The sequence below is a fragment of the Pelodiscus sinensis genome, chromosome 5 (genome assembly GCF_049634645.1).
Source record: "Pelodiscus sinensis isolate JC-2024 chromosome 5, ASM4963464v1, whole genome shotgun sequence".
Classification (NCBI taxonomy): domain Eukaryota; kingdom Metazoa; phylum Chordata; order Testudines; family Trionychidae; genus Pelodiscus; species Pelodiscus sinensis.
In genome coordinates, this window is record NC_134715.1 from 131,711,063 (window position 1) to 131,738,301 (window position 27,239).

At 55.6% G+C, this 27,239-nt stretch overlaps 1 protein-coding gene across 6 annotated transcripts in view; it reads left to right on the forward strand.

The window, feature by feature from the left end:
• Positions 1 to 2,033: 2,033 nt before the first annotated feature.
• EXOC6B (exocyst complex component 6B) overlaps positions 2,034 to 27,239 on the forward strand; it is a 468,167-nt gene continuing 442,961 nt past the window's right edge. For 2 of the 6 annotated variants that reach the window (XR_012904467.1, XM_075931045.1), the window contains exon 1: positions 2,034 to 2,256. Coding sequence is in view for 5 of the 6 variants with exons in the window: in XM_075931045.1 (XP_075787160.1) it covers positions 2,144 to 2,256 (113 nt within the window). In the remaining variant the exon portion in view is untranslated. The remainder of the gene's footprint in view (positions 2,257 to 27,239) is intronic. The other 4 variants (XM_075931047.1, XM_075931050.1, XM_075931048.1 and 1 more) reach the window with 3 other exon arrangements.

Sequence of the window (27,239 nt, forward strand, 5' to 3'; positions counted from 1 at the left end):
TCAATGTGGGGGCCTGGGAGCAGGTTTCATAGGCATGAGGTCCTCCAATAAGGGGCTCTGGGGCAAGTTGAGAGGTTTTGGGGTTGCCTCCAATGAGGGGCCCTGGGAGCAGGTCTGATGGGGCGAGGGGTAAGTCCAATTAGGATTCTAGGGCAGGTCTGACAGGGATGGGGAGTCCCCAATGAAGGATGCTGGGAGCAGGTCGGACATGAGTGGGGGTTCCCAGTGAGGGGCTCTGAGATGGGATCAGGCTCCCCCAGTGACAAGCCCTGGGGGCAGGACTGATGGGGTGGAGGGACTCCCCATGAGAAGCACTGAGAGCAGATCTGACAGGGGTAGAGGGTGCTCGATGGGGGGCGCTGGGGCAAGTTTGATAGGTTGGGGGGTGCCCCCAATGAGGGGCGGGTCTGACAGGCGGGGCCCCCAATGAGGGGCGTGGGGGCGGATCCGGCAGGCGGCCCCAAATGAGGGGCACCGGGGCGGGTCTGACAGGCGGGGCCCCCCCAATGAGGGGGCGGGGCGGGTCTGACAGGCGGGGCCCCCCCCAATGAGGGGCTAGGGCGGGTCTGACAGGCGGGGCCCCCCCAATGAGGGCGCGGGGCGGGTCTGACAGGCGGGGCCCCCCCCCAATGAGGGGGCGGGGCGGGTCCCCAATGAGGGGGCGGGGCGGGTCTGACAGGCGGGCCCCCCCCAATGAGGGGGCGGGGCGGGTCTGGCAGGCGGGGCCCCCCCAATGAGGGCGCGGGGCGGGTCTGACAGGCGGGCCCCCCCCCCCCAATGAGGGGGCGGGGCGGGTCTGACAGGCGGGCCCCCCCCAATGAGGGGGCGGGGCGGGTCTGACAGGCGGTGCCCCCCCAATGAGGGCGCGGGGCGGGTCTGACAGGCGGGGCCCCCCCAATGAGGGCGCGGGGCGGGTCTGACAGGCGGGGCCCCCCCCCCAATGAGGGGGCGGGGCGGGTCCCCAATGAGGGGGCGGGGCGGGTCTGACAGGCGGGCCCCCCCCAATGAGGGGGCGGGGCGGGTCTGGCAGGCGGGGCCCCCCCAATGAGGGCGCGGGGCGGGTCTGACAGGCGGGCCCCCCCCCCCCCCCAATGAGGGGGCGGGGCGGGTCTGACAGGCGGGCCCCCCCCAATGAGGGGGCGGGGCGGGTCTGACAGGCGGGGGCCCCCCCCAATGAGGGGGCGGGGCGGGTCTGACAGGCGGGGGCCCCCCCCAATGAGGGGGCGGGGCGGGTCTGACAGGCGGGGGCCCCCCCCAATGAGGGGGCGGGGCGGGTCTGACAGGCGGGCCCCCCCCAATGAGGGGGCGGGGCGGTCTGACAGGCGGGGCCCCCCCAATGAGGGCGCGGGGCGGGTCTGACAGGCGGGGGCCCCCCCCAATGAGGGGGCGGGGCGGGTCTGACAGGCGGGGGCCCCCCCCAATGAGGGGGCGGGGCGGGTCTGACAGGCGGGCCCCCCCCCAATGAGGGGGCGGGGCGGTCTGACAGGCGGGGCCCCCAATGAGGGGGCGGGGCGGGTCTGACAGGCGGGGCCCCCCCAATGAGGGGGCGGGGCGGGTCTGACAGGCGGGGCCCCCCCAATGAGGGCGCGGGGCGGGTCTGACAGGCGGGGGCCCCCCCCAATGAGGGGGCGGGGCGGGTCTGACAGGCGGGGGGGGCCCCCAATGAGGGGGTGGGGCGGGTCTGACAGGCGGGGGGGGCCCCCAAAGAGGGGGCGGGGCGGGTCTGACAGGCGGGGGGGGCCCCCCAATGAGGGGGCGGGGCGGGTCTGACAGGCGGGGGCCCCCCAATGAGGGGGCGGGGCGGGTCTGACAGGCGGGGGGGGCCCCCAAAGAGGGGGCGGGGCGGGTCTGACAGGCGGGGCCCCCAATGAGGGGGTGGGGCGGGTCTGACAGGCGGGGGCCCCCCCCAATGAGGGGGCGGGGCGGGTCTGGCAGGCGGGGGCCCCCCCAATGAGGGGGCGGGGCGGTCTGGCGGCGGCCCCAGTGGAGGAGCGGGTGTAGGCGGGGCAGTGCGGCGCGGGGGCCGGACTCCATTTCCCGGCGTGCCGGGCGGCAGGGGGCGGGCGCGGCGCGGGGGTGCGGCGGCCGGGCCGGGGCTGAGGGGAGCGTGCGGGTGGCAGCGTCCCAGCCGGGCCCGCAGCCCATGGAGCGGGGGAAGATGGCGGAGCTCGAGAGCCTGGAGACGGCGGCGGAGCACGAGCGGATCCTGCGCGAGATCGAGAGCACGGACACGGCCTGCATCGGGCCCACGCTCAGGTACCGCCCGCCCGGCGGAGCCCCCGGATAGAGACTCCTTACCCCCCCCGGGCAGGGACCCCCTGAGCCCCCCCCGGATAGAGACTCCTTACCCCCCCGGGCAGGGACCCCTGAGCCCCCCCCGGATAGAGACTCCTTCCCCCCCGGGCAGGGACCCCTGAGCCCCCCCGGATAGAGACTCCTTACCCCCCCCGGGCAGGGACCCCTGAGCCCCCCCGGATAGAGACTCCTTACCCCCCCGGGCAGGGACCCCCTAGAGCCCCCCCCCGGATAGAGACTCCTTACCCCCCCGGGCAGGGACCCGCTAGAGCCCCCCCCGGATAGAGACTCCTTACCCCCCCGGGCAGGGACCCCCTAGAGCCCCCCCGGATAGAGACTCCTTACCCCCCCGGGCAGGGACCCCCTAGAGCCCCCCGGATAGAGACTCCTTACCCCCCCGGGCAGGGACCCCTGAGCCCCCCCGGATAGAGACTCCTTACCCCCCCGGGCAGGGACCCCTGAGCCCCCCCGGATAGAGACTCCTTACCCCCCCGGGCAGGGACCCCTGAGCCCCCCCGGATAGAGACTCCTTACCCCCCCGGGCAGGGACCCCCTAGAGCCCCCCCCGGATAGAGACTCCTTACCCCCCCGGGCAGGGACCCCCTAGAGCCCCCCGGATAGAGACTCCTTCCCCCCCCGGGCAGGGACCCCTGAGCCCCCCCCGGATAGAGACCCCTTCCCCCCCCGGGCAGGGACCCCTTACCCCCCCGGATAGAGACTCCTTCCCCCCCCGGGCAGGGACCCCCTGAGCCCCCCCCGGATAGAGACTCCTTACCCCCCCGGGCAGGGACCCCTTACCCCCCCCGGATAGAGACTCCTTACCCCCCCCGGGCAGGGACCCCTGAGCCCCCCCCCGGATAGAGACTCCTTACCCCCCCGGGCAGGGACCCCTTACCCCCCCGGATAGAGACTCCTTACCCCCCCGGGCAGGGACCCCCTAGAGCCCCCCCGGATAGAGACTCCTTCCCCCCCCGGGCAGGGACCCCTGAGCCCCCCCCGGATAGAGACTCCTTCCCCCCCCGGGCAGGGACCCCTGAGCCCCCCCCGGATAGAGACTCCTTACCCCCCCGGGCAGGGACCCTCTAGAGCCCCCCCCGGATAGAGACTCCTTACCCCCCCGGGCAGGGACCCTCTAGAGCCCCCCCCGGATAGAGACTCCTTACCCCCCCGGGCAGGGACCCTCTAGAGCCCCCCCCGGATAGAGACTCCTTCCCCCCCCGGGCAGGGACCCCCTGAGCCCCCCCGGGTAGAGACTCCTTACCCCCCCGGGCAGGGACCCCCTGAGCCCCCCCCGGATAGAGACTCCTTCCCCCCCCGGCAGGGACCCCCTGAGCCCCCCCCGGATAGAGACTCCTTAACCCCCCGGGCAGGGACCCCCTGAGCCCCCCCCGGATAGAGACTCCCTACCCCCCCCGGGCAGGGACCCCCTGAGCCCCCCCGGATAGAGACTCCTTCCCCCCCGGCAGGGACCCCCTGAGCCCCCCCCGGATAGAGACTCCTTAACCCCCCGGGCAGGGACCCCCTGAGCCCCCCCCGGATAGAGACTCCTTAACCCCCCGGGCAGGGACCCCCTGAGCCCCCCCCGGATAGAGACTCCTTACCCCCCCGGGCAGGGACCCCCGAGCCCCCCCCGGATAGAGACTCCTTACCCCCCCGGGCAGGGACCCCCTGAGCCCCCCCGGATAGAGACTCCTTACCCCCCCGGGCAGGGACCCCCTGAGCCCCCCCCGGATAGAGACTCCTTAACCCCCCCGGCAGGGACCCCCTGAGCCCCCCCCGGATAGAGACTCCTTAACCCCCCCGGCAGGGACCCCCTGAGCCCCCCCCGGATAGAGACTCCTTACCCCCCCGGGCAGGGACCCCCTGAGCCCCCCCCGGATAGAGACTCCTTAACCCCCCGGGCAGGGACCCCCTGAGCCCCCCCCGGATAGAGACTCCTTCCCCCCCCGGCAGGGACCCCCTAGAGCCCCCCCCGGATAGAGACTCCTTACCCCCCCCGGGCAGGGACCCCCTGAGCCCCCCCGGATAGAGACTCCTTAACCCCCCGGGCAGGGACCCCCTGAGCCCCCCCGGATAGAGACTCCTTACCCCCCCCCGGGCAGGGACCCCCTGAGCCCCCCCGGATAGAGACTCCTTCCCCCCCGGCAGGGACCCCCTGAGCCCCCCCGGATAGAGACTCCTTAACCCCCCGGGCAGGGACCCCCTGAGCCCCCCCGGATAGAGACTCCTTAACCCCCCGGGCAGGGACCCCCTGAGCCCCCCCGGATAGAGACTCCTTACCCCCCCCCGGGCAGGGACCCCCTGAGCCCCCCCGGATAGAGACTCCTTCCCCCCCGGCAGGGACCCCCTGAGCCCCCCCGGATAGAGACTCCTTCCCCCCCGGCAGGGACCCCCTGAGCCCCCCCGGATAGAGACTCCTTCCCCCCCGGCAGGGACCCCCTGAGCCCCCCCGGATAGAGACTCCTTAACCCCCCCGGGCAGGGACCCCCTGAGCCCCCCCGGATAGAGACTCCTTCCCCCCCGGCAGGGACCCCCTGAGCCCCCCCCGGATAGAGACTCCTTAACCCCCCGGGCAGGGACCCCCTGAGCCCCCCCCGGATAGAGACTCCTTACCCCCCCGGGCAGGGACCCCCTGAGCCCCCCCCGGATAGAGACTCCTTAACCCCCCCGGCAGGGACCCCCTGAGCCCCCCCCGGATAGAGACTCCTTACCCCCCCCGGGCAGGGACCCCCTGAGCCCCCCCGGATAGAGACTCCTTACCCCCCCGGGCAGGGACCCCCTAGAGCCCCCCCCGGATAGAGACTCCTTACCCCCCCGGGCAGGGACCCCTGAGCCCCCCCGGATAGAGACTCCTTACCCCCCCGGGCAGGGACCCCCTGAGCCCCCCCGGATAGAGACTCCTTACCCCCCCCGGGCAGGGACCACCCTGAGCCCCCCCGGATAGAGACTCCTTCCCCCCCGGCAGGGACCCCTGAGCCCCCCCGGATAGAGACTCCTTCCCCCCCCGGCAGGGACCCCCTGAGCCCCCCCCGGATAGAGACTCCTTAACCCCCCGGGCAGGGACCCCCTGAGCCCCCCCCGGATAGAGACTCCTTACCCCCCCGGGCAGGGACCCCTGAGCCCCCGCGGATAGAGACTCCTTACCCCCCAGGGCAGGGACCCCCTGAGCCCCCCCGGATAGAGACTCCTTACCCCCCCGGGCAGGGACCCCCTGAGCCCCCCCCGGATAGAGACTCCTTACCCCCCCGGGCAGGGACCCCCTGAGCCCCCCCCGGATAGAGACTCCTTACCCCCCCGGGCAGGGACCCCCTGAGCCCCCCCCGGATAGAGACTCCTTACCCCCCCGGGCAGGGACCCCCCTGAGCCCCCCCCGGATAGAGACTCCTTACCCCCCCGGGCAGGGACCCCCTGAGCCCCCCCCGGATAGAGACTCCTTCCCCCCCCGGCAGGGACCCCCTAGAGCCCCCCCCGGATAGAGACTCCTTACCCCCCCCGGGCAGGGACCCCCTGAGCCCCCCCGATAGAGACTCCTTACCCCCCCCGGGCAGGGACCCCCTAGAGCCCCCCCGGATAGAGACTCCTTCCCCCCCCGGCAGGGACCCCCTGAGCCCCCCCGGATAGAGACTCCTTAACCCCCCGGGCAGGGACCCCCTAGAGCCCCCCCGGATAGAGACTCCTTACCCCCCCGGGCAGGGACCCCCTAGAGCAGCCCCCCCGGATAGAGACTCCTTACCCCCCCGGGCAGGGACCCCCTAGAGCCCCCCCCCCGGATAGAGACTCCTTACCCCCCCGGGCAGGGACCCCCTAGAGCCCCCCCGGATAGAGACTCCTTACCCCCCCGGGCAGGGACCCCCTGAGCCCCCCCGGATAGAGACTCCTTACCCCCCCGGGCAGGGACCCCCTGAGCCCCCCCGGATAGAGACTCCTTACCCCCCCGGGCAGGGACCCCTGAGCCCCCCCGGATAGAGACTCCTTACCCCCCCGGGCAGGGACCCCCTGAGCCCCCCCCGGATAGAGACTCCTTACCCCCTCGGGCAGGGACCCTCTAGAGCCCCCCCGGATAGAGACTCCTTACCCCCCCGGGCAGGGACCCTCTAGAGCCCCCCCGGATAGAGACTCCTTACCCCCCCGGGCAGGGACCCCCTGAGCCCCCCCCCGGATAGAGACTCCTTACCCCCCCCCGGGCAGGGACCCCCTGAGCCCCCCCGGATAGAGACTCCTTCCCCCCCCGGCAGGGACCCCCTGAGCCCCCCCGGATAGAGACTCCTTACCCCCCCGGGCAGGGACCCCCCTGAGCCCCCCCGGATAGAGACTCCTTACCCCCACGGGCAGGGACCCCCTAGAGCCCCCCCCGGATAGAGACTCCTTACCCCCCCGGGCAAGGGACCCCCTGAGCCCCCCCGGATAGAGACTCCTTACCCCCCCGGGCAGGGACCCTCTAGAGCCCCCCCGGATAGAGACTCCTTACCCCCCAGGGCAGGGACCCCCTGAGCCCCCCCCGGATAGAGACTCCTTACCCCCCCGGGCAGGGACCCCCTGAGCCCCCCCCGGATAGAGACTCCTTACCCCCCAGGGCAGGGACCCCCTGAGCCCCCCCGGATAGAGACTCCTTAACCCCCCGGGCAGGGACCCCCTAGACCCCCCCCCGGATAGAGACTCCTTACCCCCCCGGGCAGGGACCCCTGAGCCTCCCCCGGATAGAGACTCCTTACCCCCCCGGGCAGGGACCCCTGAGCCCCCCCGGATAGAGACTCCTTACCCCCCCGGGCAGGGACCCCGTAGAGCCCCCCCCCGGATAGAGACTCCTTACCCCCCCGGGCAGGGACCCCCTGAGCCCCCCCGGATAGAGTCTCCTTACCCCCCCGGGCAGGGACCCCCTGAGCCCCCCCGGATAGAGACTCCTTACCCCCCCCGGGCAGGGACCCCCTAGAGCCCCCCCCCGGATAGAGACTCCTTACCCCCCCGGGCAGGGATCCTCTAGAGCCCCCCCCGATAGAGACTCCTTACCCCCCCCCGACAGGGGCCCCCTAGAGCCCCCCCGGATAGAGACTCCTTACCCCCCCGGGCAGGGACCCCCTGAGCCCCCCCCGGATAGAGACTCCTTACCCCCCCCGGGCAGGGACCCCCTGAGCCCCTCCCGGATAGAGACTCCTTACCCCCCCGGGCAGGGACCCCCTGAGCCCCTCCCGGATAGAGACTCCTTACCCCCCCGGGCAGGGACCCCCTGAGCCCCCCCCGGATAGAGACGCCTTCTCCCCCCGGGCAGGGACCCCCTGAGCCCCCCCCGGATAGAGACGCCTTCTCCCCCCGGGCAGGGACCCCCTGAGCCCCCCCCGGATAGAGACGCCTTCTCCCCCCGGGCAGGGACCCCCTGAACCCCCCCCGGATAGAGACGCCTTCTCCCCCCGGGCAGGGACCCCCTGAGCCCCCCCCGGATAGAGACGCCTTCTCCCCCCGGGCAGGGACCCCCTAGAGCCCCCCCTGGATAGAGACGCCTTCTCCCCCCGGGCAGGGACCCCCTAGAGCCCCCCCCGGATAGAGACTCCTTACCCCCCCGGGCAGGGACCCCCTAGAGCCCCCCCGGATAGACTCCTTGCCCCCCCGGATAGAGACTCCTTGCCCCCCCGGGCAGGGACCCCCTAGAGCCCCCCCCGGATAGAGACTCCTTACCCCCCCCGGGCAGGGACCCCTGAGCCCCCCCGGATAGAGACTCCTTGCCCCCCCGGGCAGGGACCCCCTAGAGCCCCCCCGGATAGAGACTCCTTACCCCCCCGACAGGGACCCCCCTAGAGCCCCCCCGGATAGAGACTCCTTACCCCCCCCGGGCAGGGACCCCCTAGAGCCCCCCCGGATAGAGACTCCTTACCCACCCCGGGCAGGGACCCACTATAGCCCCCCCCGGATAGAGACTCCTTACCCCCCCCGGGCAGGGACCCCGCCCCTCGGATAGGGAACCCTGAGCCCCCCCGGGCAGGGACCCCCTAGAGCCCCCCCGGATAGAGACTCCTTACCCCCCCGGGCAGGGACCCGCTAGAGCCCCCCCCGGATAGAGACTCCTTACCCCCCCGGGCAGGGACCCGCTAGAGCCCCCCCCGGATAGAGACTCCTTAGCCGGCCCCCCCCATAGGGACCCCACCTCCCCCGGACAGGGGCCTCCCCAGGCCCCCAAGGGAGACCCTGCCCCCCTCGCTTTCCCCCTAGCCCTATCAGGGACAGCCCCCCTGCTTCTCCATGGACATGGACCCCCAGCTGCCCCCCCCCCCCCCGCCTCCTTTCCCCTGAATAGGGACCCACAGGCTTCTTATCCCTTCCCTCCTTGAACAGGGATCCTCCTCCCGTATCAGGATGATCCCAGCATACCCAGCACGTCCCCCTTAAATAGAAAGACCCCAGTTCCCGGTCAGGAGTTAAGCAGAGAGCTCTCTGATCCCTCCAAAGAGGGCGTTTCCAGCACCCAGTTTAAGGAGACCTCCCCCTGCATCACTTCCTCCTGAGCAGGGACTCCTAGCATTGGTATCACTCCCACTCTGGCCCCCAGGCCTGGAGTCTTTAAACAGGGAGTCCTCAGCATTGCTCAGTGCAGGGACTCCTGGCTCCTCTAGGTTGGGAAAACCCCAGCTTCCCCTCTAAGCAGGGAGACCCCCTCCTACTCTCTGTTCAGAGAGGGAGAGCCCTCTGACCCCATCAGACTGGGTTATCCCTCCTAATTGGCATTCTGTGTCCTTGCTGATAGACCCTTGATATCCCCACATTTAATGTAGACTGACCTTCTTGGTGCTCTGTGACTATACCAAAACCCTCAACGAATAGGGCAGTCCCATGTGCTCTTAATCAGGTATACACCCGGATATACCATGTGTGTAGCCTAAATGACAGTTCCATGGCACAGGCTGCCAGGCACACAATCATTGTCATCCACCCCACCCCCAAGCTGCTCCAGCTGCTGTCCTGAGCCCAAACAACCGCAGTCCCTTACTCTCTGCATTCATTTCTTCCTGCTCTACCCAGCATCTTTCTTCTCCAAATCCTGCTTTAAAACCATCTCCTGCCAGGAATTCTACTTCCTTTCCTCTCTCTCCACACTTAATTTTTCAGAACTGTTGTCCTGGGCCTTGTCTCTTTTTATTTTTGAAGTGCTGTGTACATTTATCTGCCTTGATAAACGGTGGTTGTTAACGCAGGGTTTTGAATAGATTTGGAGAATCAGGGTGAGATTGGGAGGTGACTCGGGTACAGGTCCGCATTCTAACTGTAGTGCTGGAAAGGGAAGTATGGGACAGGGATGTGAAAAACATTGGTGTCAGTCAGACCTTGAAGTTGGGGGATGGTGGAGCAAAAGATGATACTAAGGGTGACAGGATTGCAGTGGTAAGATACTAATATTAGCTTGGGGCAGGCTTTTTTTCAAGTCTTCTTTATTGGGAACTCATGTCCCTGGATAGTGAATTTTAGGCACAGCATTGATAGGGAGATGATGAGATGGTATAAGTGAAAATTAGTTTATTAACTAATAATAAACTCTGAATGGTTGCTTTATAACGCTGAAAAACTTGAGCTTGGCTATATGCATTGAAATGTTTTCTGCAAAAGTCACCTCTGGGCTGGAGAGGGGAGTGAAATTCTCTTATTCCTTCCCGCATCCTCCCTCTCCATTATACCCAGATACCGTCCTTCTCACGTCATAGTTCTGGCAGGGAGTGAAGCATTTCCCATTAGGCCTGGTGAGATACATCAAGAAATTGAAGATAAAGTGTAATCTGAAACTGTGGCCCATTCCCCAGGGCCTTGCCTGTAGTTGTTTAGGCTAGTAATTTGGCTTCACTGTGAGCTGATTGTTTTCTTCTTATTCTAGGCTTTTTATTTACACTGTCTTGCTTTAAGAGGCTGCCATGTGAAAGAATGTTCCATGTTCTACTGATTTTTTTTTTTTTTTTTAAACTCTTACTTCTGGGTCTGATACCCTCAACCTCTCCAAGGAGTGTTAAGTGTTTGCTCTTTGATAATTGTGGCAAACTGTCCCATTAACTGTGGGGCTGTGCGTTGGACGGTAAGTACATATAGGGCGAATATGCAGATTTCACCGCAAACCAGGTGTGACTTGTTCTTGTAGCCATTGTTTTGTGGGATTTTATTTTTCTGTTTCATAAAAACCACGACTAATTGCAAAGCCATGGGTATGTGTACAGTTACCATCCTGGTGGTGATATAGGTTAATGCTGCTGTTTGGTAAATGTCTTTAGTTACCTTATTAAATATCCTTTCTGTGGTTTTTTCAGTACCCTCCTTCGACTGGAAATATTTTGCCTGCTTTGTAAAGCTGTTGACTTTTTCTCTGTTCCAGGGGTGTAAATGAAGGGTTGTTTGGCTGTTAACGCTGTCATTGCTGCTTTTCATTCACACTGTGCTGGTTTATGCAACTCTGGAGTCAGTGTTACTGCCTTTTGTTTTTCCTTTGTGAATTCGTTCACAACTTTGCAGCAGTGATTTCTGCTGCATTGATAATCTGGAAGATACAATATATGTCTGGGCAGTGGTGTTTCCCATAAGAAATCACCTGATTTCCTCTGTGGTTTTTAAATGTTCCAATAGCTAAATTATACCCATTTGGGAATTTGTTTCAGCTATCCAGATTGCACATTATTCACAACCCTGACCTAATAGGAACCAGTTTTAGACATACAAGAAAACTTATTTTATATGCCCCCTGCCCCTCAACAAAGCCCCCAAACTCCATGGAGGCCTTTTCTGCATAGCTCATGGAATGCTAATGATACAGTGAGCAGCTGATATTTACAGTCCGCTCTACCCAGACCCTTCAAATAAAGGGTACAAGAGCGATGTGTTAACTGGCTTTTAAAGGAAAAAAAAAAGTTAATTTCCTCATTCTACCGAAAACTGAGTAAAACTCTCCTTTTACTTTTTGCAGTTTCCTTCTTATTTTGTAAGGAGAACAGTATTCAGCTTTACCTCTTTTTTGTAGTCGCTTTTTGACTTTTGTGCACTAGCTAAGCTTAGAATTGCAGTGGTGAAGGGGGGATATTTAAATGAAAAAAAACCCCTGTTTTCTCAAAAAATTGCAAACATTTATGCCAGCAATGGGCAACCAAGAATAGCTAGTGGGCCGCATGAGTGGCCCTTGTTCATCTCCGTGGGCCTCAAGTGGCTCGTGCATGTGCATCCCCTATGAGAGCTGTTTGTGGCGTTCCAGCTCCGGGAGGGCTGGGGAGAAGCAGACACGGAGCACGAATCAATGGATTTGTGGTGCTCTGAGAGGGCAGGGGAGAACTAGGAAGTGTGGGTCTCCAGTGCCTCAGTGCATGAGAGGTGCGTGGGGCAGGGTGGGCAGATGGGGTCCGTGGGTGGAATCTCAGTGGGCCGCCTGCAGGCCACAGGCTGCCAAGTACTGATTTAACTCCTGTTTTGTTTTTGTTTGGAAAATGAAAATGTCCATGCTTAATTTGAATCATTGCTCCAAGGTGGGGCTGGGGATGAGCAGTTCAGTATGCAGGCTGCCGCAGGGAGAGCGGATTACCTCAGCCCTCTCTCAGCAGCGGCGTGGGGCCAGGTGAGCTGCTGTAGCAGGTACAGTGTGGAGGAGGGGCGCGTGTCCACCCCTTCTCCCTCCCCTGCTGGGGCAGGACCAGGTTTGTATGCCCCTTGCGCTCCCCAGGCAGAGTGAGGAAAAGGCAAACTGCGTTTTCTGTCCCTCTTGGCTGAAGGGAAACAGCCAGCAGTGGACGCTTGGGATGGGAGGCTCGTGACTGGGGTAGTCGTGCTTGGTGGTGCCCCCCCGCCAGTCCCTTTTGCCTGCCTGGTGATTCTGTGTCTCTTCTGTATGGCTTTGAGAAGCAGTCCCATTCCGGACACATCCCGTTTTCCTGGCACAACCAAACCCTAACCTCGCTTTAAGTCGGGGTAGGGCTCTGGGGCTGGATGTGGCCCCTGGCTTGACCGGATCCAGCTTCTGAGGCTCAGGGCTGCCCCTCATCATTGGGGAGTTGGCGCTGTAGCCTCCCCTACTACTCCACTGTGGGGCTGGAGCACACAAAAGCTACTAGGTTGGGCCCCTCCATAGGCTCTGGCGTGTGAGGGAAAATGTGGGGATGGTCTCTCTCCTCAGTCAGGGGCCACATCATTGAGGGTTTTCTGCAGGGGATGGGTTTCCTCACTTGGGTGTGACCCTGACTGATTTTTCTCTGGCTCAGTGGCCCCTGACACACACAAGTTCCCCACCCCTGATTTAAGTTATAAGAGGAAGCTGTATACAGAATTTGGTGGTCCTAGCTCTTACTGTTTAGGAGGAGTTCTTGAACAGACAACTCTCAAATATATAGTAGATCTGATGTATGTCAAATATTTGCAGTTTTACATAGCCATAACTTCAGGAGTTAATATACCTGACTCTGTTCCTTCAAATGAGCAAAGGTGTACAAACATTGACTGATAGCAATGATTTGTAAATATAGCCACACAATCAGTGTCTGTCTTTGAAACATAATTGTGTCTGCATTTTGAAATGGCAGGAAGCCCTTGTTTTTTGGCATTATAAGATTACAATTTGATCAGTTCTTGACTTTTTTAAAATCTTTTAAGTATTCTCCTGGCAGAAGTAGGGCCATAACTGTAATCTTTTAGGGATAGGCTGTGATGATGATGTTGGGAGGATATACTGGTGTCTAGTCTGGTTTATTAATAAAAAAGGTTAAAATACTTACAAGCCATCTGTTCAGGGTTTTTCATATTCTATAAAATTTACTGCAGTAGATTTTAAGTCTATTCTTGGCATATTCAAAAGAGATGGAATGAGATTTCAGTCCTCATAAGATGTCTTCCGACTCTTATACCATGAATATATGTATCTGTTTGAAGTGTGGGGGACTCAAGATTTTGCTGCCATTAACTGAATACATAGGGTTGTTTAAAAACAATTCTAGAATGTCTTTTCTAATCTGGCTGGGGAGGGACTTGTTTTTTTTTTTTTTTTACTGAGAGGTGTTGTTAATGACATGCGACAACTGTCCTAGTTCTAAAGAGCTTTCAGTCTAAACTAGACAGGCACAAAGTAGACATGCTGTGTGCCAGAGGAGTGACTCACTACTTGTGGGCATCATGGAAGAAGTGTGTCTTCAGGAGACCAGCTAGTCTCCCTTCTAGGAATAGCACAGTTCTGTAACATGGCGCGGATGCTGTCTTTCCCCGTGCTACAGGGAAATGGTGCTGTAGTCCTGCTAGCAACATAGATTTGTCTTAACAAAATGTTTACCTTGCTTAGCGATACTAGTGTCTAATTCAACATGTTCAGAAGCTTCAGGGGGTAGCCGAGTTAGTCGGTACAGGATAAACTTAAAAAAAACCAAATAGTCTAGAAAGTGCTACCAGACCAACAATACTTGTAGATGGTATCATGTGCTTTCGTGGGCACAGCCCACTTCTTCAGATGACCGGTGTCTACATGTTTTGTTAGTCTAGAAAGTGCTACCAGACCATTCTCTCTTTTGTTTATAAAGTTAATTCAACATGGTTCAGAGGATTACAGTCTCCTAGTGTGGATGCTATTACAGTGGTATGAAAGGGTTTCTATCAGGATTGATAAAGCTTTATATCTCTAATTGTGTCTACACTGGGGTGTTGAACTAATGCGATCAGTGTCCACACTGGTTACATTTACAATGAAGTCTGTGTGTAGACCAGTTCCACTTGTAGTTAAATTGTCACTGCCTTGGAGTTCCGATTCCTATGTGGACTTTTTTTTCAGGAGTCTTCCTGTAAATACTTGCAAGGAGGAACACCTTCAGAAGAATTAGGTGGCTGCTGACTCACTCCTGTTTAACAAATGAAGTGCATGCACTGTGAATGCTGTCATACAGGTCTAATGTACCTCTGCTTCAGTGCTTTTGTCCTGAACATGGGGGGCGGGGGGAGAGAAAGATAAGAGTTCCTAAAGTACATGTACTAGGGTCTTGTCCAGTCTAGTTTAAGTACAGGCAGTCCCTGGGTTACGTACAAGATAGGGACTGTAGGTTTGTTCTTAAGTTGAATCTGTACGTAAGTCGGAACTGGCGTCCAGATTCAGCCGCTGCTGAAACTGACCGCCAGTTCTGACTTACATACAGAATCAACTTAAGAACCCCAAGCGTCCCCAAGTCAGCTGCTGCTGAAACTGATCAGCAGCTGATTCCAGGAAGCTGGGCTTCCTGTAGTCAGCGCTGGTCAGTTTCAGCAGCGGCTAAATCAGGACGCCTGGGGCAGAGCAGCTGGGGTGCTGCTGGGTTGCTCCTCGGCACTACTGGACCAACCCAGCAGCACCCCATCTGCTCTGCCCCAGGCGTCCTGATTCAGCCACTGCTGAAACTGACCAGCAGCGGCTGAATCAGGACCGGTGCTGCTGGGTTGGACCAGTAGCGCCCAGAGCGGCGCTGTGGGACCAACCGGCAGCACCCCAGCTGCTCTGCCCCAGGCGTCTGGAGAAAAGCCTAGTCTGCTGGGGGGGGGGAGGGGGAGCGTACTAGCTGCGCCCCCCCCCACCCCAGCAGACCAGGAAGACACGGGCGGCGGACCGAGACGCACCGCGGTCCCGCCGCCTGGGTCCTCCGCGGCTTTGCTCCCAGTCTCCCTGGTCTGCTGGAGACCTGCAGACCAGGGAGACGGGGAGCAAAGCCTCTGAGGACGCTGGCAGCGGGACAGCCGCGGGGCGTCTGGGCTGTCCCGCTGCCGGCTTCCCCTGCGGCTTTGCAAAGCCTCGGGGAAGCCGGCAGCGGAGCAGCCCAGGCACGCCTGGGCAGCCTCGCTGCCTGAGCCCCCCCGCAGCTTTGCAAAGCCGCGGGGAAGCCGGCAGTGGAGCAGTCCAGGCGTGCCTGGGCTGCCTCGCTGCCCGAGCCCCTCCGCGGCTTTGCTCTGCGTCTTCCTGGTCTGCAGACCAGGGAGACGCAGAGAAAGCCCCAGAGTACATGGGCGGCAGGACCGCGAGGTCCCGCAGTCCGTGTACTCTGGGGCAGCCCCGTTTGTAACTGCGGATCCGACATAAGTCGGATCCGCGTAAGTTGGGGACTGCCTGTATTGGATTTCCACAGCTCCCTTTGGGGGATCTATTTCTCAACCTAATAGGTATTGCTTTCAGAACCGGCGGAGGTAACCTTTTCAAGTGTTAAGCCTTAAGCATTATCCAGTTATGCAGTAGCTAATCTACATAACCATGCCATCTTACTGTTAACTTGACCTGTCTCTCCTGGGCTACTGTTAATTACATTAACTTGTCATGTGTTCTCTCAAATTAGATTACAAACTCTTTGGAGCAGGGGTCTGGTTACGACTTTCGGATGTTGCTGGAATGCAAATCATGTCATGACATTTTCCCTGCTTTTTAGTCCAAATGCTTCCTTTACTAATGATATGCAATCACTCATAGTTTGTACTCCCTTTCCCACCCTAAATAGTTCCTTTTTCCCTCTTATACTTTCTTGTTGTTTGTAGATAATTTTCCTGTCTATTCTGTCTAATCAGTATTTAATACTGTCACTAGCAGACTTATCGGGCATTGTTCAGGTTCTTCAGTGCAGGGCACTGGTGGTGTGTGTGGTGCAGGAGTTAAGGTTGGGGATTGAAGAGCGGCTCAGGGAAGGAGGTGGAGGTGCAGGGCTCAGAGCAGGGGGTTTGGGTTGCAGGACTCAACCTGCAACTTATCAGTTAATCCAAACAACTACATGCATCCCCTCCCCCCTCCTTGCTGCCTCTGTATCAGAGGCAGCAAAGGGGGGGAGGTGGGAGCTGGTGCCCATGGGGAGGGCTTTTAAGCCAGCTCCCTACACGTGCTGGTTCCCATGGAAGATGACCTTACTTGGCGGGAGCTGGGCTGCTGCAGGAGAGTCTGGGTCAGGATCTGCCGCAGCCGGATAGTGGCCTCCCCTCCTACCTATGCCACAGCAGAAGGGGGGCTGCTGCCAGGCTTTTCTGCAGCCAGGTGGGGGCCAGACCGCGGTGCCTGCTCCAGGATTGGGGCTGGGAACAGGACGCTGTGGCCAGACGGAGGCTGGGCTCCAAGTGGGGCCGAGCTGGGCTGCCATGGCCAGGCTGTTGCAGCAGTCACGGGGCTGCCGTGGCTGGGCCACAGGGCATGCCCCAGGAACATGGTGGCTGAGGACAGACCATGACAGTCAGAGAGGGGCTGGAGCCCAGCCACCGTGACCATATGGAGGCATCTGCCTCCGCCAGCCCCTCTCTCTGCCTCTCTGCCCTCTCTCCCATCTGCCACTGCCAGTCCCCTACTATGCTCCCTCAGCTGGCCCTTTAAATGAGCAGAGTGCCCCAGCTGGCCTGTTTTGCATGTTTTTAAAATTGAGCAGTCCCCCCTCCCCCCAAAAAATCCTCCAATTCCCTCCCCCCCCCCCCCCAAGCCCTCACAGATGTGGCCCTCAGCTGAGAGACCTCACAAACTCCTCTGGAGTTCCAGGGTTAGTGGATTTTGTGGGGCCCCCAGGCTTTGTGGTGTGGGACAGCTGCCAGTGGGTGGGTTAGGGATGCGGGAGACGGTGAGGGTGGGAATTCGGGTGCAGGACCAGGCTGGGAGTAGGGTGTATGGCCGGGCAGGAGCAAGGCTGGGGATCGATATCTGGCCAGCGGAAAGGGTACAGGACCAGGCTGGGGGTGCAAGATCTCATTGGAGGTTGTGTCAAGGGGGTGCAGGTGCAGGATCTGGGCATGAGAGGAAGGGGGGGCACTTACACACTCCGTGCGGCTCCCAGCACCATGTCCTGGGCATGGCCTCCCGCTGCTCCCATTGGCTGGATTCCACTTCATAATCCATTGAATGTGTGTTATTGATATTATATAGTGCTATTTTTAAAATCAAATCTCATACAGTACTAAGTCAAATGCCTTATAAAAGTCTGACTATACAACATCCACGTGGTTACCTTTATTAATCAAACTTCTTCTATCCGAGAATGAAATCATGTTTTTGACAAGACCTCTGTAATTGTGTTGACTGGCCTTCCATATATTCCTGTTCTTCAGTTCTGTCAGCTGAATCTCATATTAGCTTTTCCATAACTTTTCTTGAGATTGATACTTCCATAACCTAGAGTCTCCTAGGGTTATTCCTTTAGTCATTTTTGCACAATATTTTTAGCTTCCATTATCAATTAGAATTGGTCCTTAAAGGAGTGGTTAATTCATCCCCCTTCCCTTCAGACATCTCTTCCTAAATCAGCACATTCTACATAACTTCTTTTATCCACCACTGGCTTCAAGTCTACCTGAGTGTTTCTCTTACGAACTGGAATAACTTTTCAAGACAGGGTTTTGAGGCACTGGATCAAATAAAATCCAAAAATATTGCATCTGTCTCATTCCTTTCATCTAGGTTGTTTGTTCTTTTATCAAGAACAATAATGAAATTTGTCTTGCAAAAATCTGTCTCTAAGTGCTGCAAAACATCAAACCCCTTTCTTAAACGCCTCTGATAATGTCTGCAAAATACTCTTGAATGGGCAGGCTGCCAGTGTGCGATAAGGTACTTATGCTGTTCATAATCATTTCATTCTTGTATTCCTCTATTGTCTCACAAAACTTTAAGGTCAGAAGAGAGAGGGTTTCCAGGTGTCCGGTTTTGACCTGGACAGTCCAGTATTTTCACCTCTGGTATTTTCTGAATTTTTTTTACCGGACAGGAGGTGAAAATACCGGACACCTGGTAACTCTAGCGCCCGTGCCCAGCCCTCGGCCTCTCCTCCCTCTCCCCCTCCCCCCCCCGTACCCTGAGACCCCCGACTCCATGCTTACCTGGTTCCGCAGGGAAGCTAAGTTCTAGCTTGAACAAGAACACAGAATGGCTGCTGGCAAAAAGCCTAAAGACCAAGGGGAAGCAATGCCTTCCCTGGGTCTTAGTGTGTAAAAATCCTGCACCTAATTTGCATAAAATGGCCGTCACGTTTTGTCCCCGCCCCAGAGCCTAAGGGGGTTCACAAAATCCACTAACTCCAGCACCCCGGAAAAGTAAATCTGGCCTATGGGAAGTCCTGAACCTCTGTCCTTCCTGTCCCTTCTCCTCACCCTCTGGAGGCTGGAGTGCCAGAAGAGTGAGGGGTGTCAGTTGGGGGCCACATCAGTGAGGGTTGGGGGTTTTGGGAGGAGGTTTTTGCTTCACTTGTGTGGTCCCCAACTGACTCTTCTGTGGGACAGTGACCCCCAACTCAAAAGATGTTCCCCATCTCTGCTATAAATACAGAAAACATTGAAACCTTTTGTGTTGGACATGATATTTTACTTCCTTTTAAATAAAGTTTGATAAACTAACATGAGAAAGTTAAAGCGGCCATTTTATGCAAATTAGGTACAGGATTTTTAAATCCCTGCCTTATTTGCAATGTCGACCTGCCGTAAAATAGTAGGTATCCAAGATCCTGATTCCTCTGTTTGGCCGCTACCTGTGGGCTGGAAAGGAGGTTGCCTAGTTTCCGTTAAAGATGGTCACTGTTCTTTGGTGCCTCAGTTTTATGGTTACTGAACTTGAGACTTCTTGAGCCTGATTTTTTTTTTTAAAAGTTCTGAGCACCCACAATCATGAGTCTTTGGGAACTGTGACTGCTCAGTGCTTCTGGAAATCGGGCCTTGTAGGTGCGTTGGGGTGGGTGTCAGAAATGGAGGTGCTCTGAATAGGAGGTTTGACTTGTCACTCTCCCTCAGACTGTAAAAGGGGGATCTCTCCATTGCAGAAACCTTTTGCGTGATAGTTAATGGCTTCTGTGGCTATGGCTCCCTGGTTCTTGGAGTAAATCTATATCCCTCTGAGCCCAACATTGGGTCTGCTTTGATCTATACCGGCTGGTCATAGTTCCTGAGGGTCCATTCTCTAGCTCAGCATTGCTGGGAGAACAGGCACTCAGGTCTTACTGCCTCTCTGTTCTGATACGTTCTCTGCACCAGGGCTCAGCTGGCGACAGTGAGCGGGGCAGCCCATCTGCTCTGCACCAACTGAGGAAAAACCCCTCTCCCTGCACTGCCTGAGCAGTGCAAAGGGGCTTCTCAGGAAGCTTGTTTATAACCACAGTCCATTGTTACTAGAAGCCAAATAAGATTTTTTTGGAGCATCTTCAGTGCACCTTGGTCCAGACAGAAGAACATAATGCAGTCAGAAGAAAACTGCTTCTGTAGAGGTGCCCCTGTTTGTATGCCCTTAATTAAATTTGTTAAAGAAGACTGCTTAAAGCATTAGTACCTGAATTATGTTAGTACTCCACACCATCAGCTCTCATGCTGTCCAGCTCAAAACACCCTAGCTGAAAAAACATCTACAATTGCATCCATTCTGGTACCTGTGTTACTTTCGTTTGTCTGTGGGGGAAAGTTAAGCATACTATGAAGCAACTGACTAGTCAGGTTTAATCCGACTTACAGCTTCTGAGACTTGTGCCTAAGATGTGCTTTTTTCCATTTTACGTTTACCCTTCCTTTTAGAATATTAGGCCCTGATCCTAAAAGTAGCTCCATTTCGGTGAATGCTTACAGTCTGCACAGGGTAGTTTTCAGGAAAGAGTCCTTTATTTATAGAGAGGATTAATTTTCTCCTCAAGCTTATAGCAAGTATTGTTCTTTTCTAGAATTCGATTCACTTAAAAAAATACCAGAATTGCTCTTGAGGGGCAAGTTTTCAGCTGCCTACCTGCTCTGATTTGGCGAGGCCATAAACTCTGTCTGGGCCATTTTAAGAGTTCTCCCCCCACCCTCCCTGCCGCCCCCCCCCCCCCCCCCCCCCACAGCTACTCGTTGGATTTTATTTGATTTTCCATTTTGTATTAGCCTCTCTGTGTGTGTTGTTGCGTGGTGTGAAATAAGAGGTGGCAGTTGTGTGAGTTAGCACTACTTTGAAGGCTGCACTCCTATAGCAGAACCAAATGGCATAACGGTTGAACTGGCTATTGTCTCTTTCTCCTGGATGGCTAGGGAAGGTCTGGGTGAGTTGAAAATTATGGGGTGGGAATTAGTGGCAGAGCTCTATGAGGGTTGCTTTTGATTACTGATTTTCATGGACAGTTTATACTTGACGTTTGAGTTATTAGATTATATGATTATGAATCCAAATAATGAAACACAGGACTGGGAGTGAATAGAGCTAGGTTTTAATCCTGGCTCAGCTTCTGACTTGCTGGGTGACCTTGGGCAAGTCATGACACATGCACACCTCAACTTCCTTACCTGTAAAGTGTGCATGGTAGTACGTACCTTTCCAAAAACAGCCTCTCTCCGACTTACGAACAAACCGAGTTACGACAAATTGCTTGGTCCGTAACCGGTTCGTAAGTTGGACCGCATTGAGTTACACGTGACCGCACTGTTCGTAAGCGCGGATTGCATTCGTAACTCGGGGTCCGCCATTTACAACAGTTTCGGTCGTAAGTGCGAACGGTTGTAAGTCGACCGTTTGCAACTCGGGGACCGGCTGTAGTCATTTTGAGGAGATAAATGATGATAAATGTTATTTGACATTGGTTTGATGTATGGCTTTTTTTTAAGTGCTTGTGGAGAGGAGAAAGGAGGTGAGTGTTCAGTGCTGTTGTTGTAGCACACATCTGTGTATGGTTTGCTGGAGTATTGTTTTAAGAAGTTACGGTACCATATCAGCTGAGAATAGAGACATTTAACCAGAAAGATTTTCCAGTTCTCATTTCAGGGCATAAGGAACATCTTTTCCAATTTGTTGTCTTCCAAACACTTCAGATAGTTTGGATGTGCCATATGACCTTTGGAAAATTTTTGTCAAAATTAGCTTTAAAAACGAGTAGTCCTGTGGCACCTAGAATCATAGAACTGGAAGGTCATCAAGTCCAGCCCCCTGCTCTAGGCAGGACCAATTCCAACTAAATCAACCCGGCCAGGGCTTTGTCAAGCTGAGACTTAAACACCTCTAGGGATGGAGACTCCACTACTTCCCTAGGTAACCCATTCCAGTGCTTCACCACCCTCCTAGTGAAATAGGTTTTCCTAATATCCAACCTGGACCTCTCCCACCACAACTTGAGACCATTGCTCCTTGTTCTGCCATCTGTCACTACTGAGAACAGCCTCTCTCCATCCTCTTTGGAACCTCCCTTCAGGAAGTTGAAGGCTGCTCTCAAATCCCCCCTCACTCTTCGCTTCTGCAGACTAAACAGACCCAAGTTCCTCAGCCTCTCCTCATAAGTCATATGCTCCAGCCCCCTAATCATTTTGGTTGCCCTCCGCTGGACCCTCTCCAATGCGTCCACATCCTTTTTGTAGTGGGGGGGCCCGGAACTGGACACAATCCTCCAGATGTGGCCTCACCAAAGCCGAATAAAGGGGAATAATGACATCTCTGTATCTGCTGGCAATGCTCCTCTTAATGCAACCTAATATGCCATTGTGCCCTTGTAGCCAAGAAGGCTACTATTGACTCATATCCAGCTTCTCATCCACTGTAACCCCCAGGTCCTTTTCTGCAGAACTACTACTTAACCGGTTGGTCCCCAGCTTGTAACTGTGCTTGGGATTCTTCCGTCCCAAGTGCAGGACTCTACACTTGTCCTTGTTGAACCTCATTAGATTTCTTGTGGCCCAATCCTCCAATTTGTCTAAGTCATTCTGTACCCTATCTCTGCCCTTAAGCGTATCTACCTCTCCCCCCAGCTTAGTGTCATCCGCAAACTTGCTGAGGGTGCAATCCATCCCCTCATCCAGATCATTAATAAAGATATTGAACAAAACCGGTCCTAGAACCTCAGAAGAATAAAGTGTGTGTGTGTGTGTGTGTGTGTGTGTGTGTGTGTGTACACACACACTATTTTATTTATTTATGTTCTCTCCCTCTCCCTTTCTCCCTAGCAAAACCCACTTCCACAGATGAGCCCCACTCAAGCTCATCTGAGGAAGTGGGTTTTGCTCACAAAAGCTCATGATACTATTTATCTAGAGAGGGTATTTGTTAGTCACTAAGGTGCCACAAGACTACTTGTTTTTAAAGTTACAGACTATCCTGGCTACCCCCTGAGAAAATTGGCTTTGTTTTTTCAAATCAGTCCCTTGGTGACTAGCTCTCCTGATTAGGCTGGGATTAGGGACATTAACTGATTGAATAGTTGATGGTATTTCCATCGACTATTCGCTTAGTCGATAAGGGCGCCTCTGCCGTTGAACCCAGTAGGGCTCTTGCCACAGTTCAAAAGCAAAAGCCCCTGAGGGAGCGTGGGGCCAGAGTGAAACTGACCCCACATTCCCTGCAGTGACTCAGCCTTTGAAATATACAGGTGACCCACCAGGGCTGTTGTACGTTTCTGAAGCAGAATTGTAGCAGAACGGGCCTAAGCAGAGACTGCTTCAGTCCCCACTCATGCTGTGCCTCCACCTCCCCTGCCCCCCGCGCAGACGGTGCTGGGGGGAACCGGCTTTTAATCAGTGTTCTCCCCTCCTCCTTTTGCTGCCTCTCTTTGATAGAGGCAGAGATGGGGAGGAGGGAAGCGAGTAGTCGCGTCACTAGTCGACTATCCAATAAACTTATGCTTATCAGATAGTCGACTCGTCAACTAGTCGCTTACATCCCTAGCTGGGATAATTTTTTAGAAGGCTATTTCTTTGTGGAACTCGCCTGAATGCGCATTTTCACAGTTGTTGTCATGGCAGTGACCTCACATACCACACTTATTTTTGGGAGGGGTAAGGAAGGAGATGGGGACATAACTACCTTTGTGCTCTCTTCTGGATGTGCAGTCAGGAGCACACGTGGCTGAGCAGGGCCAGTTAAGTGCAACGGATTTATCCATGGGAGCACGTTTTTCCTGCTGCTTAGTAGCATCTACCAGAAAATGGAGGCAGGTGGTTAGCTCATATTTCTTTCAACCACAGGTGATGTCGACTTGGGGGGGTTAAACTTCAGGTCAGCATTGTGACGGTTAAGCAGTAAGGGGTTCAATATTACTTGTCTTAAGTGCGGTTTTGTTTGTCCCAAGCTATTTTAGGACAGAGCTTTCGTAGCCTGGGCCTCCATTAGAGGGTGAATGTGTTTCATGCGGAAATCCGTGCAGCTAAAGCAAATCGAAATTTAAGTAAGGCAGTATTGTGTATGTGCAGGCCACTTACAAGGACATGTCTCAAAGATTATCTGAGTTGGCAAACTATCTATATGGTGAGTTTTAAATGCTCTGTTCCATTGCAGCTGAACAGGACTCTTGCAAGGGTCTTTTTGCACGTTGATCCACTCATGCAGGGTGTGACGATGTGTCTCACAAAACTGATGGGGGACAGTAATCCACCCATATCCTTTCATATCTTAGCTATGCTGTGAGGAAGTCCAGTGAAAGCTGCATTCACCTGTGTCGGTCGTTGAGAATTTATGCAAAGAATGGCACAAGGAGTGCTTCAGGGGTTTTTGTTTGTTAAAGCATAGCACAGGATACACTTCCTTAGAATTAAAGATATTTCCTGAGCTGATGATCAGTGCTGCACTTTCTTCTCTGTAGAGAGACCTCCGATTTGATCAAGGAAGAGGGTGTTTTTGTCTCCAAAGCTAGGTTCGCTTCCGGTATCTCCCCAAATCCCATGTAGCGATACTTCATTTGCATTTCCAAATGTCACTTGCAACCCAAAATCATTCCCCATAGATCTCTTTGCCATAAATGAAGCTGAAAACAACTTTTCCACTTGCCTATCTTTCAGTTCAGTGTTCCGCCTGCTAAATTGGAGGAAGCACACATGCTGAGAATGTAGCAGGGTGAGCTCTCCTGTGATTGGTACTTGATATGCTTTTGTGCTTAAGGCAGAGCTGTGCCTGCAGAAGAACAAACTCTTCTCTCCACAGCTGTAGAACGTTTAGCAAAAAAGATCTACCACCTCCCCTGTGGAGGGATGAGAGTGGAACAGAGTCAGGGGCTCCTCCCTTCCAGCTGGAAAGGATCAGTTCTCAGTATTTTTCCTCCTTCTCTCTTCCCAGCAGAGGGGAATGAAGAGGGCTCTGGATTTACCAGACAGCTTATTAACCAAAGGCTGGTAGGGAAGATTGAGGAAGCTTTGGTGGACGAGTTAAGGATGTCAGAATGCAGTTAATTGACATTTCTGTAGACTAGTCCGTAGGCGCTCCTGCATTCCTCCTTTGAAATGTACAAGAGCCCCAGCGGAGCTCTTGTACATTTCAGAGGAGGAAAGCAGAACTCTGCCTCCAGCCCAGGGCCAGTGGGAAGTCCGGCTGACTCTGGGCTGCATGTGGGTGCCTTCTTTGAAATGCACAGGAGTCCCCAGCGGGGGCTCTTGTGCATTTCAAAGCTGTGGAGCCCGGGATCAGCAGGAGAGTTCTCAGTTGATCCCAGGCTCCCCGCGGCATTTCCCGGGAAGCCTGGGATCAGTTGGGGAGTCCCCAGCTGGCACCAGTCTTCCCGCAGCTGCCTCTTTGAACTACGTGTCAGTGCGATTCAAAGGGGCAGCTGCCTGAAGCCTGGCGTCACCTGGGGACTCCCAGCTGATCCTGGCTCCCATGGCATTTTCCCCAGAACCCAGCTGATACCAGGCAAAGGGAGGGTTGGTTTAGGTCTCTGCATGCCAAGGATAGAGAGATCATGTGGTGGTGAGCTGTGAGGATTTCTAGAAGGGGTGATGAGATCACATTAATGCACAATAAGGTGACTTTGGATGGACTGGAGGGAGGCTGGAATCCAGATGGGGTGAGAGGAAATGGTGCTGGCAGTAAACAGAGTGGGACAGGGATCATGAGCAATTTGATTGTCAGGACTGAAAGGATGGAGAAGAGTCTTGGACTTGTTAAGTTCTGACCCAGTCACAGCCTAGCCTAAGCACACAGCCTCAGGTGAGCGCCAGATCTCATGCGCAGCTTGCCCTGCATGAATAACGTGTGGCTTTCGATAAGAATAACCCTCTGCTCAGTCTTTCCGGTGAGCTGCAGCGGGTGTGCCATGTTCTCTTTCCTGCCTAAAGCCAGAAGGGATTTCCTGTGCCTGAAGTGCAAGTTTGTGGCTGTACTGGAGGAAAAAATTCTTGGATTGGAGGGGCAAATTGAGATGCTATTAAGGATCAGAAAAGCTGAAGAGTTCTTCAAACAACAAGGTTCGTAAGACACCAGTAACTCGGGTTCAAGGAAGAACAGAGATGGCCACAAAGGAATCGGTGACAGAGGACATCAGAGGAGAAGCCTGGCAGTTCATAACCACCAGAGACAAGAGGACATGGCAACACTCAAAGTGGCTGGAGATGGATGAGAATAGGCTGACCCTGGTCACAAGGGCTGAAGAGAAGTAGGAGGAATTCCACAGTTAGATGTTTCTAATCAATATCTCAATATGGAATCTGTGGAATAAACCTCTCAAGATCCATCAGGTCCAAGGGAACAGAGACCCTTATGGGAGACGCATGTAGATGGCAACTTGGCTCAACCTGTAAGAAAATCAGGCTTACCTGCAAAGAGTTCTCCAGCCAACCAAGGTAGACAGATGGTCCTTGCTGGAGATTCAGGACTTAGAAGAATTGATTAACCAATGTGCAAGGAACAGACAGGCAAAGTGGAAAGTGTGCTACCTTCCCAGAGCCAAGAGAAGATGATGTCACTCTAAGCCTGGGTTTGCTTCTGAAGTCCATTAGCAGGGATTTGTTGGTGACTGTTCATATTGGCGCACATTACACTGTCGTGGGATATTGCTCAGATAATAGATGACTTCAGGGCACATGGAAATGTGCTGGGGGGGGGGGGGGGAATCCAAGCCATTCTCTCTTGGATGCTTCCTGTTTCTCAAGTAAAATAAAACAGAAGGAAGATTCTGAAAGCTAATTACTTACTAGGCAAGTGGTGTAGGGTGGAGGGTTTTGGTTTTGTGGACCACTGGCCCACCTTCTGTGGCGAGAAGAGGCTGCATAGTTTGGATGGCTCCCACCTCATTACAAGGGAACCCGTCTCCTTAGGGGCTGGCAGGAGAGTACTGTGGACAGGATTAAACTAATAGCAAAAAGGGAGGGTAAAAAGAGCAGATACGAGCGCTCACCACAAAAATGCAATGTCGAGATTAAAATTAATCCAGGAACCAAAGGACTTGAGAGGGAGAAATTCTTCAATTGCCTCTATACCAATGGTAGGCGTCTGGGTAATAAACCAGAGAAACTGGAATTACTCATTCAGGAGCATAAATTTGACCTATTTGATATTTCTGAAACCTGGTGGGAAGATCTGCACAATTTAAATGTTAGAATCAATGAATATAACCTATTTAGGAAGGATTGAGTGGGCAAAAGGGAAGAGGGAACAAGACTGGGAAAAATGATCTTGCCTGTTACCAAGTTATTGATAACTTGAAGATGTGATGTTGAATGCTTTTATTGATCAATGTTCTAACAGATAAGGCACAGATAGGGCACTAGTTAGTGCCTACTACAGATCACTTAATCATACGAGGGAGCAGGATGACTGCTCCCTTATGCACCTATCTAGAATGTGTAGGAAGAAAGCTGCATAGTCGTGGGAAACTTTGAATGACACATGGTGATGGTCTTATGCTCCCAGTACTAAAATATCCTTGACATTTCTAAATATAATAGATGACAATTTCCTGCCTTAGTGTTGCAAGTCGGGGGGAGGGAGGGAGAGGGAAGAGGGATTCCATAAGACCTTGTCCTAATAAAGAGGAACTAATCACAGAACTAAAAATGGTAATTTAGGTACAAGTGATCATGACTTGATCACAGTTATAATGTGCAAACAGATTAAAATCCAGACCAGTATTCTATATACCTGGTGCTTCAATAAAGCCAGTTTCACAGTGCTGAAATTAATTGAGCCAAATCAGCTGGGAGGAAGAATTTAATCAGGAAAACACGAATGATATGCTGCTTCAAAAACTGACCTAGTTTAGAAGGGATGCAAAGACAGCTGCAAAAAATTAAAAAAATAACAAATGGAGAAAAGGGGTAGTTGATAGTAATGAACATAAATCCAGATGTTACTA